The sequence below is a fragment of the Corythoichthys intestinalis genome, chromosome 15 (genome assembly GCF_030265065.1).
Source record: "Corythoichthys intestinalis isolate RoL2023-P3 chromosome 15, ASM3026506v1, whole genome shotgun sequence".
NCBI classification, from domain to species: domain Eukaryota; kingdom Metazoa; phylum Chordata; class Actinopteri; order Syngnathiformes; family Syngnathidae; genus Corythoichthys; species Corythoichthys intestinalis.
In genome coordinates, this window is record NC_080409.1 from 8,627,824 (window position 1) to 8,642,344 (window position 14,521).

Below are 14,521 nucleotides of genomic sequence, written 5' to 3' on the forward strand. Positions count from 1 at the left end.
CCTCCTCTTAGAGTCTTAAGGCCTCTGACCAGATCCAGGAGCGCCGCGTGTTCAAGCACTGAAGCCATGTGAGCGCGTGGGCGGGCCTCGTACTTCGACGCCTCCGGCATCCTCCGGCTTGCTGCGGCACGTAAATTTTTTTGGGGTGGGGTGGGGGAAGGAGGAACCTTACGTGACTGAAGCGGCTTTGCTTTGGAATTCGGTATTACCAAAGTCACCTGTGACGGCCTGTCTATATGAAAGAGTTACAGTGAGGACAACGAGCGCGAGATCTATGCCGATCAAACAGGCGTTATTCTATGTACAGTGTGTATTTTTTTCCCCCTCCGTCAAGTGTGATTGGGCACTCGCATGTGTGTCTGGCCACGCGTTATTAGTTGTTGTGCTCCAGAATGTACTGCAGCTTGCTTGTGAACAATAAGTGTCCGTCGCACGGCTGCCGCGGTGAACGTTTTAAAAGCGGAAAAATCGGACGCAAGTCCAAAAAAACGCAACTTCTTGAAAAGTCGAGCAGCCGTGTTGACCTCTGTTAAAGCCTTAATAAAAAGAGACGGTGAAGTCTCACGTGGCGATAAGTACAGTAACTGGGACAGATGAGTCATCTCATGATTGAAGTGTCTTAAGATTTTGTCAGTCAGTTTTAGCTTGGAGTTCATGGAGAAATATGGCATCACAGCTGTAAAATGAAGGCTTTTTGGAAAACTGAGACACGGACTGTCCGAATACTTCTGGGCATAACGGCAGTATTTTTTTAGCTATTGTGTTCATGAATGCATTTTGCACTATGTTATGGGCCGCCGTTTGTAAAGCAGCACATGCTCAAAATTACGACAACATTTTCTCACATTTAGCGCCAGACAGTGTTTAAAACGTGGTGTGAAATTTTTAGTCACTTTTTTTGCACATTTACAACATTAGCAACTTAAATATTTTTAAACAAGAAGTTTTGGACCTGATTGTTTAAATCCAGAACTAAATATTTAATTTAAATCTAAATTTAAATCTGGAGACCGGAAGTAACACAATAAAAGCTGGAACACACAAAATACTCTTTATATAGTTTCTCCTAAATATATATTTTACCTATGTATTGTTATTATCACGATGACTCATGTCCAAGAGCAGACTGCCACCGTTGAGTTGATTTTATTCATTTTCAGACAACGTAAACAGACAATCTAAGCTGCTCCACCAGCTTTTATTGTGTTACTTCCGGTCTCCAGTCATGCGAATTTGCATATTAAGCTAAATATTTAGTTCTGATCGTTTCCTGATTTAACATTTAGGATATAGGATATAAGTTTAAGATTTAAATTAAATATTTAGTTCTGGATTTAAACAATCAGGTCCAAAACTTCTTATTTAAAAATAAATATTTAAGTTGCTAAATAATGTTGTAAGTGTGCAAAAAAAAAAAAATAAAAAAAAAAAAAGACAAAAAATTTCACACCCTTTTAAACACTGTGTGGCACTAAACGTGAGAAAATGTAATTTTGAGCATGTATTGCTTTAGAAACGGCACCCCATACTATGTAATAGATTTAAATCACATTCACTCACTTCTACAAATGGACCCCTCCCAAAAAAATATACGGAAGCGCAGAGCTGTGTACTCAGTAGTGAGTAATCTAATTACTTTTCTCATCTTTGCAACGCCGTTACCGTTACTGCTGAGCCTTGTAGCTGCAAGCGAGGGATTTTTCCCTGCATGTATGGTACATAAAAAATAGCTAATACCATATGGACGGTATGACGGAAAATTTTTGCAGTTTTGAAACCATGACGTTTTCATACCACGTTATCCATTGAAACCAGTTATTGGCACATGCCTAGTTCAGATAATTATATTAATTATATAATAAGATCATTAATCATTATTTGTAAATAGTCAACCTTTTGGAATTCATGTAAGCCATATATTGCCAAAAAAAATACTTTTTTTTTCCTCAAGATGCTGTCCATTTCTGCTAAAATTGGCTACATCCTTAAATGGATCACTCAATTCTGCCCCTGAAATAAAATTATTCATCAATATAATGTAATGAGAATTTCGTTCAGTATTTGTTATCTAAAAAAAAGAAGAAAAAAAAAAAAGTGACTTATTCTTTTATTTTCAGAGGATGACAAAATGGCACATCAAAATCAGCTTTCCTGTGTGCATCAAACTTGAAACTCCAAAGCAGGGGTCCCCAAACTTTTTCCTGTGAGGGCCACATAACTTTTCCCTTCTCGGATGAGGGGCCGGGTCAGTTTGTAACAGAAAAAGTGTGACGATTGCAGGAGTGCCTAAATGTAAAAATTTATTGTTTTTCAGAAAGCCACAATCAAATAACCCTTTCTGAATTCTTCACGGAACAAAGTAAATAAAATAATAAATATATATATAATATAACATATAATATAATATACAGTGGGGAGAACAAGTATTTGATACACTGCCAATGGGTTTTCCCATTGACTGTGTATCAAATACTTGTTCTCCCCACTGTATATAGGGCTGTCAAAATTATCGCGTTAACGGGCGGTAATTAATTTTTTAAATTAATCTTGTTAAAATATTTGACTCATTTAACGCACACAGATTAAAATGTCAGCACAGTGTCATGTTCATTTGTTACTTGTGTTTTTTGGTGTTTTGTCACCCTCTGCTGGCACTTGGGTGCGACTGATTTTATGGGTTTCAGCACCATGAGCATTGTGTAATTATTGACATCAACAATGGCAAGCTACTAGTTTATTTTTTGTTATAAAATTTTACAAATTTTATTAAAACGAAAACATTAAGAGGGGTTGTAATATAACATTTCTATAACTTGTACTAACATTTATCTTTTAAGAACTACAAGTCTTTCTATCCATGGATCGCTTTAACAGAATGTTAATCATGTTAATGCCATCTTGTTGATTTATTATAATAAACAAATACAGTACTTATGTACAGTATGTAGAATGTATATATCTGTCTTGTGTCTTATCTTTCCAAGGTGGAAAAGCGCTATATAACTATAACACCATTTCCCATTTCCCATTCCAACAATAATTTACAGAAAAATATGGCATATTTTATAGATGGTTTGAATTGCGATTAATTACAATTAATTAATTTTTAAGGCGTGATTAACTCGATTAAAAATTTTAATCGTTTGACAGCCCAAAATATAATATAATATAATATAATATAATATAATATAATATAATATAATAATAATAACACTATTAATTAAATAGATAATAACCAAATAACCCTCTCTAGGTTTCCCCACAGAGAAAAAGCCAGGAAATAAATAACACTATTGAAAAAAAAAAAAAAAAAAATTGTTCAGGGGGCCGGACCAAGTGTGGAGGCGGACCGTATCCGGCCCGCGGGCAATAGTTTGGGGACCCCTGCTCCAAAGGAAAGATGCATTGAAAGGCCCTGCAGTTTTAGTTCTTGCCAGTAGAGGTCACTGGTAATGAAGCTTCATGTACAGAACCTATTTTCAAAGCAAATTGCCCAAGTGGTTCAAAGGTTCTCAAAGGCTTCATTGGACTCAGCAGGTGCAGGAAAAATGTTGCGTTTAAGGAACACGGAAAGTCAGATTTATTCCACTCAGATGGTACCAGTTGCGACCTCAAAGCTTTCCAAGTGAATGTTAACAACAAAGATGGTTGATCGTAACAAGTTGTTTATTTTGGCCATTAAAAACCTCCATCAAACCTGCCTTCTCGTAAACGTTCAAGTAGAGGAGGAAAAAATAACGGCTGCGATAAATAGCATACACTTTAAACTGCCTACTTTCGTTACATCCTTGCTGAAAGTCTATGGCGGAAAACACAGACGAGACTGAAAAAGCAGTTTCTGCTCTTGCACTCCTCTTTAAAAGAAACTGCTGTATTTTAAGCCAAAACAACTGTTGTTTGGCAGATCAATATGTCTATATGCTGCAATGGCAGATTCATGGCGCATTAAGTCCCCAAATTATTTTTGATTTGTCCGTTTTACCCTGAAAACCCCCGTTTACAGACGTCGCGCAACCGCTTTTGTTTCAACCTAGCTATAAAAAGAAGGTAATTAATTATATTATTCAAAATGTCTGTCATTTTTAGCTTAGAATCATTAACTGATGTCTAATATTTAGTTTAAAAAAAAAAAAAAAAGTCTTTAAAAAATTATTCACTCACTTATTTTAAACTTTTAAACAAATTACGTCACAATAAAAAATTTGGCGTCTGTAAAAAAAGTCACGGATATCTACCTCATAAGTATCGTTTAATTTTTTTTTGTTGTTGTTCCTGTCGCATTTTCCCCGATATGTTAGATGATAAATAATCAATCCAACCAAAGAAAAATTGAAAATTAACGTTTAAAAGGATAACTATATGAAAAAGAAAATCTCAACCACTCCCTGTTGTCTGCGATTTCTGCATCGCGACGCTTGTTATATCAATATATATATTTAGTTTAAAAAAAAAAAAACGACTTTAAAAAATTATTCACTTGCATATTTTAAGCTTTTAAACAAATTACGTCACAATAAAAAAATTGGCGTCCGTAAAAAAATCCCCGGATATCTACCTCAGAACTATCGCTTTATATATTTTTTTCGTTACTGTCACATTTTCCCCGATATTTTAGGTGATAAATAATCGATCCAAACAAAGAAAAATTGGAAAAAAAAAAGTTTAAAAGGGTAAATATATGAAAATAAAAATCTCGACCGCTCCTTGATGTCTGCGATTTCTGCATCGCGGCCCTTGTTATATTACGATGTTTCACCCATAAAATCCCCCCAAAATCTGGCTGTGGCCATTCACAGCTGTGTCTTTACACTCGGTGATACATGCTACATGGAGTTTTTGTCTCGAAACAAGGTACAGTAAGTACGCGATAATATCTCGTTAAAATCGTGGCGTCTTTAATTCTGCTCTCACCCTCAGTTAGGGTTTTGCTGTTTAATTGTTTTTTTTTAAATACCCTCTTGTTCAAAATTTTTCTTCCCCAAGAAAATTGAGATTTTAAGCTTACCAATGATGTATCACACGTCCATATCGGACAATTTTGAAATTTGGCCAAATTGGGGGTCTCAGAGCGGAACTTCAAGTCACCCGTTTTCCGCCCTATATAAAAAAATATTTATGAATTATTTGAGCTAATAAAATTCACTGTATGAGAAAAAAATATACAGGGCATCTCAAAGAAGCTTCCTTTAACTTCATAATTGTGTCATCAATACATTGTCTTGGGTGCCATTTTGTCGAGTGATGCCATGATACTTTTTTCCCCCTGATTTAGCAACTAGGATTTCCCAGTTCGAGTGGCGTTCCAACATTTTTCATGGTCGGAGGTTGCTTTCCTCAAATGCAGCATGCTTATGACAATGTGACGGAGAGGCACTTCCGTAGCTGAGTACAACTGCGCATGCCCAAACCCTGAAGAACTATGAGGAAACCCCATGTTTTTAGCATTTAGCCTTCGCCACTAACTAGTCATTGAAATGAGGTTATCAGTACGTTAGAACGAGGTTAACATTGCATTAAAACAAGGTTAGCGATACGTTAAAACAAGGTTAGCAATAGATTGAAATGAGTTGTCAATGCGTTGAAATAAGAAAGCCCTGGTAGAAATGTTTCTCTAACACTGGCAGCTCTGCTCTTCCGTATCAGTAAATTAGAATATTGCTCGAAAGTTATTTGTCAAGGTGTCCAGTAATTCAGTTTGGAAGCATATTTGTGTTTTGCTCCAAATAGTATGTTTGTGACAAATCAAGCCGGCAGCAAAAGGCCCTTCTGCTACCAAACTCCTAGACTAGCATTGAAGTTTTCCAATTCGTTCATTTGCTCCCACCCTTTTACATCAAACGGATTGGACGTCTATTGCCGTCAGTGGCAGCCAATTAGTTAACTTTTGGGGCACATCACGTCATTTCCTGTTGATTTTCAGTCACTTCCGGTTGACTTTGGGACATTTACAGGTCACTTTCTGTTGGATTACTGAAAAAGAACTGACTCAAGAATGTCCTATTGGATTACTGAAAAAGAACTGACTCAAGAATGTCCTCAATTGGATAGGAAGTGACCTGTAAATGCCTACAATAGTGTAAAAATGAATTGGATGTCTAGTGCTGTCAATGGCGGCCAGTGAGCTTACTTAAACACTATTTTAATGTAATATTTTGGTAGCAACCTGTTGGTTTCTCTCTTTTTTTTTTTTTATACAATGACACCTTTTTAAAACGATATACCGATTCTTAATGGGAGCATATACAGTAAGGAAAATAAGTATTTGAACGCCCTGCGATTTTGTAAATTCTCCGTCTTAGAAATGATGGGCGGGTTTTAAATGTTCATGGTAGGTGCTTGTCCTCTGTGAGAGACAATCTAAACTGGGAAAAAAATCCAGAAATCACATTGTATGTTTTTTTTAAACAATTTAATTGTATTATACTGCTGCAAATAAGTATTTAAACACGTGTCTATTAGCTCGAATTTTAAGCCTCAAAGACCTGTTAGTCACCTTTAAAAAAAACAACTCCACTTATTCTCCTACAGTAGTATGAAAAGTATCTGAACCTTTTGGAATTTGTCACATTTCTGCATAAAATCACCATCAAATGTGATCTGATCTTTGTCAAAATCACACAGATGAAAAAACTGTCTGCTTGAACTAAAACCACTAGGCATTTATAGGTTTTCATATTTTAATGAGGATGGCATGCAAACAATGACAGAAAGGGGAAAAATAAGTAAGTGAACCCTCTGCCTAAGGAGACTTAAAGAGCAATTGAAAGCTATTTTTACCAAACATTTTAAGTCAGGAGTGTGCCCAATCACTGATGAGTAGTTTAAAGCTGCCCTGCCCAATATAAAAAACACACCTGGTAAGAAAAGTCGAAAGGGCTGTCTGAAGACCTGCGATTGTTGATTTGTATAAAGCTGCGAAAGGATACAAAACCATCTCTAAAAGTCTGGATGTTCATCAATCCACAGTCAGAGAAGTTGTCTATAAATGGTGAGAGTGTGGCACTGTTGCTTCTCTCCCAAGGAGTGGCCGTCCACCAAAGATGACGGCAAGAGAACCCTAAAGTGTCTGCTATATCCTTACAGAACTTACTGGCACAGTCCAATATCTCTGTACACACATCAACTATATGTAAAACTATGACCAAGAATGGTGTTCAGGGGAGGACTCCACAAAGGAAGCCACTGCTGTCTAAAAGAAAACATTATTGCCCATTTAATGTTCGCAAAAAGGCACTTGGACACTCCGCAGAAGTTTTGGCAAAATATTTTGTTGACTGATAAAACCGAAGTTGAATTGTTTGGGAGGAAGACACCACGTCATGTGTGGAGGAAAAATGGAACAGCTCACCAACATCAACACCTCATCCCCACTGTGAAGCATGGTGGAGGGAGCATCATGATTTGGGGCTGTTTTGCTAACTCAGGGCCTGGATAACTTGCAGTCATTAGGGGAAGAATAAAGAATTCCAAAGTTTATCAGGATGTTTCGCAGGAAAACCTGAGGCCATCTGTCAGACAGTTGAAGCTAAAAAGATGATGGATGCTGCAACAAGACAATGATCCAAAACACAGAAGTAAATCAACTTCAGAATGGTTTCAGAAGAACAAAATACACGTTCTGGAGCGGCCAAGTTAAAGTCCAGTCTTGAATCCTATTGAGATGCTGTGACATGACCTAAAGACAGCGATTCATGCCAGACATCCCAGGAATCTGACAGAACTACAGCAGTTTTGTAGGGAAGAATGGGCCAAGATTAGTCCTGATTAGTCCTCCAAAATATTAAATGTGATGGTTCACCTAATTAGTCTTTCCCCCTTCTGTCATTGTTTGCATACTACCCTCATTAAAATATGAAAACTTATAAATGTTTGGATGGTTTTAGTTAAAGCAGGCAGTTTTTTTTTCAACTGTGTGATTTTGACAAATATCAGATCACATTTGATGGTGATTTTATGCAGAAATGCAAGAAATTCGAAAAGGTTCATTGTTTTTCATACCACTGTAAATAAGTCGAGTGGAGGTGAATTTATGAGTCTGACTTTTTGACCTGTTTGAGGCGGTTTATCTGCATATAAACACCTCTCCAGCCCATACAATCAGGAAGAGTCCAATAACTAACATGGTCAAGACCAAAGAGCTGTCCAAAGACAGAATTGTAGACCTCTACAAGGCTGGAAAGGGTTACGGGGCAATACCCAAGCAGCATGGTGATATAAGATCCACAGTTGGAGCAATTGGAAGAAGCTAAACATTGCCTGTCAATCTCCCTCGGACTAGGGATCCATGCAAGATTGTAGGGTCTCAGTGATCCTAAGAATGGTGAGGAATCAGCCGAGAACTACACAGGAGGAGCTGGCATTTCCAAGGTTACTGTTGTAAATACACTAAGACATCATGGTTTATAATCATGTTGGCACATTCAGCAAGTAAAAAGGGATAAATGTAAGTCTGAACATAATGATAATAATTAGCTTAATAATAGTAGGGTAAATTCTATCCTTACAACATATGGGAAGACAATCTAAATTACATATACTAGTATAACTGAACTCATTACAAAATGCAAACAAGGTTCCTTAAAAGTTGGTGGGGACAATTTGAGCATCCTGAAAAGATGGTAGTGTTATGTCCCTACGCAAACCTACGCCCTTGCATTTGGATGATCCAGATGAGTCATGGGAGAAAGTCATGTGGTCATATGAGATCAAAATGGAACCTTTTGGTGTTAATTCCATGGTCATAGGAGATCAAAATGGAAGCTTGTGGTGTTAATTCCACTCATAGTGTTTGGAGGAAGAATAATAATGAGTACCATCCTAAGAACACCATCCCTACTGTGAAGCATAGGGGTTTTAGCATCATGCTTTGGGGCTGTTTTTCTGCGCATGGGACTTGACGACTACACTGTATTAAGGAGAGGATGACCAGGGCAAAGTATTGTGAGATTTGGGAGGGAATAACCTCCTTCCCTCAGTTAGGGCATTTAAAATGGGTCATGACTCGGTCTTCCAACATGACAATGGTCCAAAGCAGACAGCCAGAATAACCAAGGGGTGGCTTTGTAAAAAGCAGGTTCTGGAGGGACCTAGCCAGTCTCCAGACCTAAACCCAATAGAAACTCTTTGGCGGAAGCTCAAACTTTGGGTTTCTCAGTGACAGCCCGGAAACCTGATTGATCTAGAGAAGATCTGTGTGGAGCAGTGGTGCAAAATCCCTGCTGCATTCTGTGCAAACCTGGTGAAAAGTTAAAGGAAGCGTTCGACCTCTGTAATTGTAATCAAAGGCTATTGTACCAAATATTAACACTGATTTTCTCAGGTGTTCAAATACTTATTTGCAGCAGTACAATACAAATTGTTTAAAAAAAATCATACACAGATTTCTGGATTTTTTTTTTTTAAGTTTCTCACAGTGGACAAGCACCTACCATGAAAAAAAAATCAAACCCGCCAATCATTTCTATGTGGGAGAACTTCCAAATTATAGGCCGCAAACTGCAGGTGCGCATCAGACACCAGCAGTTTCGGCGTGCTAAAATTGATAATGCAGGAGTTAGTTGAGCTTTTCTTCAATCTTGGACTCAACTATAAAGATATGACTACATTACATGCACGTCATCACCATTACATTGTCTCGGAACATCAGATTGTTTCCGGTGCGCAGCAGATAGTTTCTAGTGAGCACCAAATGGTTTAAATTTATTTCTGTTGATGTCCCTTTACCGTAGATTTGTCTCTGGGTTGCAGAGGTATATGAGACAGTGAATCAGGGCTGGGATTGCTAGTGTTTTAAGGTATATGTACACTTACATGTTTTATGACGTTGTCCCTGATGACGCTCATCGTGTTTTGTCTTCACTTGATGTGACTGAGCCATGGCAACATTTGAGTATCACTGTCACTTGTTGATGATTGCACAGTAGTAATGTCATCACTGCATCTTTTATGCTGAAACAATAGCTTCTCAGGTACAATAGTCTTGTTTACACGCCGTTCACTAGGATGTTGTAGATACATCCGTTGTTCACATGAAGTATTCATTTCATAGATGTGACTTTAATACTGGGAAAAAAGGTATTTCAGCATTAGTAATAGAGTTGTCCGATAATGACTTTTATAACCAATGTTGTCCAACTTCAGAAATCCGATACTGATATATGTGGTGGTGGACTTCACATATTATTGCTAATTGTACTGTGATGCTCCACTGGATGCTTTAATTGTGATAAATGTAACAACTTCAAGGTTTTTCAAATAAACATTGTGGAAAATAAGAACTTCTGAATTCATAGTGCCAAAATGATGTCCCATATAAATACAATAAATTGAAAGGAGCCAAAATGTCCGTCATTAAAAACAAGGAATAATTCCCAATAAATAAATCACATTTACACTAAAGAGCCACTAGGGCGTCTAAAGCGTTACAAATACAGGAATGACAATTCCCATGATGCGTTTTGCTGGGCTATTTCACAGATTTTTAATTCCAATTATAATGATGACAATTTTATAACTTTTCTTAGTGACTATTTCCTTCTGGTGACAGTAGGTTTATGTGATGAGTTTATAATTATTTTATTTGCAAACGAGTGATTCCCTCAGTTACCAAATCCCAAGCATATTAGTTAAAGGGAACCACGGACAGAAAAAAAAACATGTAGTTCTTAAAAGATAAATGTTAGTACGAGTAATAATAATTTGATATTAAAACCCCTCTTAATGTAGTAGCTCGCCATTGTTGTTGATGTTGCAGGCCGGTGACGTCAAGGCCATGCTGCCGTACTTAACAGTCACTAACGATGTAACGTAGTGATTTAAATACACCACAAGGTGTCAATGGCGAGTTTTACATCAATAAACCATCAAGCCAATGAGTGCGTTTAGGCTCTCGACTGACGCCGCAGCTCCGTTTCTTTTTTTTTTTTTTTAGACTGGGTCTATTGTGATTCACGTTCATTTGAGAGTTGTCTTCACAAGACTCCCGTAAAATGGCTCGCAGCATCAAAGTTTGTTTATTGTGGCTAAATATTACCATCCAGTGTATTTGTTAAGCTAAAGGAGATGCTAAAATGTTTAAATATAGTTTGGCCAAAGTCTGACCAAAGTCTGAGTAAGTTTTATGTGTATTTTGCGCATCTATTTTGATTGTGAATGCCAGTTCTCTTTGCATTGTTAACTGTGTGAGAATAGGGTTTCAGTAATACAGATTGAAGCACTTTTCTTCTTGGTGACATTTTTTGAGAGATATGAGTTTGTTTTGTAGTATTTTCACTATCTGATACTTTATTGTGTTGTGAAAAAGTTGCCTAAGTTTATGCCAAAAAACGGCGCAGTCCGAGTTACGAATCTGAATGTCTGTGTCCACTCTTTCGCTCTCCCACTGTGGATTAAAGAAACTACAGCGTCAGTTAAGGGAAAAAAATGCACTCATTGGCTTGATCCCTAATTAATGTAAAACTCGCCATTGTCTTCTTGTGGCGTATTTAAAGCACTACCTTACATAATTATAGAGTGCCATGTTTTTTTTTTTGTTTGTTTTTTTTTTTAAAAGAGTGACAGGTGAAATTCTGCCAGCGTGGCTATGTGTGACGTCTCCGCCCTGCGATGTCAACAACAATGGCGACCAACTAATTTTACAAATTGTATAAAAACTAAAACATCAAGAGCGGTTTCAATATCAGATAATAATAACTTGTACTAACATTTATCTTTTAAGAACTACAAGTATTTCTATCCGTGGATCCCTTTGAGACAATTAGAGGCCACTCTAAGCAAAGTCGCTGTGACCAGCCCATACACAAAGGCTGCAGTTTTGTATTATTATTTTTTTAACATTTAATTTATAACCCAGCATATATACTGGCGCAAAACCAATATTGTCCAAAATGATTTTAAATGCTTTTCTCGGCCGTTGTTATCGGGTGGATTTTGTTGGACAACTTTAATTAGTAGTATTACAAGAAATTTCCTTATGTAAGCAGTGGGAAAATTTGTGCTCAGATCAAACTTTTCGCATGGCAATTCTTCATTTAGTTTTGCATTCAATTTAAAAAACTAATACCAGAAGTTTTTTCATTTTTTAGATAAAAACACCAAAGCGTTTAACCCAAAAATGTTCAAACAACCCAAAATAAACATGTTTGAGCGTTCCATTATACGTGTTCATAAATGGACAATACAGAGAAAGTTGCCCCAGCCCTGCTTCAGATAAATTTCCCAAGTGAATTCATGTAAATTAATTTGTAAATGATGATGATAATTAAATGCTTCCACTTTGCAGGGTATCTTTTTGTTCTGGCAGGCCAGAATAACAAATGACTTTTAAATTGCTGTGCACTACATGTAGTAGCAGTGATGTCATATGGTTTATTGTTGCTAAAAATCACTTTACAACCATTAAACATGAAGCAAATGTTTTATGTGACTGACCTCATTATTGTTTCGATAATGGACTACTAAAAAAAAAAAAAAAAATTTGATATTGACACAAAAGAAGATGGCAAACATTGAATTAATACTTGAGGTTGACTCTGTCATGGTACTTCAAGTATGGATCGTCCACGTACCAGTTCCTCCTTCTCCAAAAGCCAGTTGTCATTTTATCTAACAGTTTACTCTGTGTTTTGTTACAAAAGACATGCTCCCTCAGCCGCTTTCGTCTGGCCGCGCTCTTCTTCCACAGTTTCTTCTTGTATCCGGCCTGTATGTACAGCATACGAGGGGATTCAAAGAGATTCACTGCTTTTTTCGAGCAAATACTACAAGAATAAAACGGTACCTTGCGTCGAATCCATAGCCCGCAATGCAGCCTCATGAAGCGTTCTGTGACAGACCTGACAGACTTCCTCTTCCCCTTCTTAATGCTGTAGTATGTCAGGCTTCTGTTGGGCTGCTGACTCGCGGGGGGAATAAAAGCGGACACCCTGCAAAACAGAAACTACTACATTATGGAGAACTAACTGTTTGCATTACTCTTAGCACACTTAATATGATTAATCAGGGAATAGTATCGTTTCTGGTATTTACTGTTTGTATTACTCTAACACACCCAATATAAAATAAAAAGCACTTATACCATAGTTTAAGGAAAACAAGCAGAATATAGGGCATAAAAGATACACGACGCCTTCTTATCACGGAAGCCCAACGTGTGCATCATGAGCAAGATTGACGCACCAACTCTCATAATCAGTTCTCCCGGACAGTCCAGAACAAATGGCAGGACGCTCTATCCCAACACAAGGAGCACCTCAGAACGCCCGATATCCAACTGATAACACAACTGACAAGACTCCAGGAGCCCCTTAGACACTGAGGTGGCAAAATCCACAAACCTCGTTGCCCGGACAACAGAAATTCCCGAATCCTCCTGTCCAATCCACAAACAGACAATAATCCCAAACACACCCTTCTTCCTGCCCACGGCCTGCCCTGCGAGAGCCTTCAAAAGACAATGTTTAACTAAGCGTCGGCATTTTTTCCCGGGAAACTTTCGTTGACTTCTGATATGGTGACCTTGGAACGAGTTTGCCTCCTCACCAGAGTCTGTTTCGCCTTTCTGTTTGATTGCTGTCGATCCGAATAAATTGTCAACTTGTTCTCGGTGAGCCTTCTTTAAACCTTTCAAAATGGAGTCAGTACAAAGGGTTAAGACTAAGATGAAAGTGCGGAGTTTGGCCTTCTGGCTGGATTGTCGGATTCCTGCCGGCCTGGGCTGTTGGAGCAGTGCCAGCACAGGTCCGGCAGTTCCGGCAGTCTGGCTAGAGGGTCAGATTCCTTCAATATTATGGAAAACTAAAGCTGTGTTCGGAATCCATTTCGAAAAATAATAATTCATTATTAATGATATTGTGCTAACTTAATATACAGCAGCTATAAGTCAAAACCACTACTTAGTGGTATTGGTGCATAATCAGAAATCTTTATATTTGGCGGAAAACACAGACAAGGCCTAAGAACGCAGTTTCTGCTCTTGCTACCCTCTTTAAGATAAACTTCTGTATTCCAAGCCAAAAGAACTGTTGTGTTTGATAGAACAATATGTCTATATGCTTCCATAGCAGTTTCATGGCTCATTATGCCCCCAAACTATTTTTAATTTGTCCGTTTTACCCTGGTGACCCCCGTTTACAGACACCGTGCAACCACTTTTGTTTCAACCCAGCCATAAAAAGAAGTAATAGAGCTGGGAATCTTTGGGCATCTAACGATTCGATTACGATTCAGAGGCTCTGATTCGATTATAAAACGATTATTAATGCACCCCCTCCTTTTTTTTTTTTTTTTTTTAATGTTTTGTACATTAGTTCCAAAATTGTTCAAAAATACTCTCAGGCTAAACCAAACTACTATTTTAGTATCAAGTTAACATATAGCAGTAAAAAAATATACAAAAATAACAGTAAATAAAAAACTCTAGTCCCCATTCTATATCAGCACCTTTAAACTACATTCAATTATTTTAATGTTGTGAATCAACCGTTAAAGTTGTTAAAATTGCTCCCGTCATTCCATAATTTGT

The 14,521-nt window shown here is 37.5% G+C and overlaps 2 protein-coding genes across 2 annotated transcripts in view; one reads left to right on the forward strand and one right to left on the reverse strand.

The window, feature by feature from the left end:
* The window catches only part of reep1 (receptor accessory protein 1), a 34,193-nt gene extending 30,039 nt beyond the window's left edge, over positions 1 to 4,154 (forward strand). The window contains exon 9 of the mRNA XM_057858549.1: positions 1 to 4,154. Within this exon, the coding sequence (XP_057714532.1) occupies positions 1 to 72 (72 nt within the window). The 3' untranslated portion in view covers positions 73 to 4,154.
* The window catches only part of mrpl35 (mitochondrial ribosomal protein L35), a 27,774-nt gene continuing 16,973 nt past the window's right edge, over positions 3,721 to 14,521 (reverse strand). The window contains exons 3-4 of the mRNA XM_057858548.1: positions 12,779 to 12,923; positions 3,721 to 12,700 (exon numbers count right to left, since the gene is read on the reverse strand). Coding sequence (XP_057714531.1) covers positions 12,512 to 12,700; positions 12,779 to 12,923 — 334 coding nt within the window. The 3' untranslated portion in view covers positions 3,721 to 12,511. The remainder of the gene's footprint in view (positions 12,701 to 12,778; positions 12,924 to 14,521) is intronic.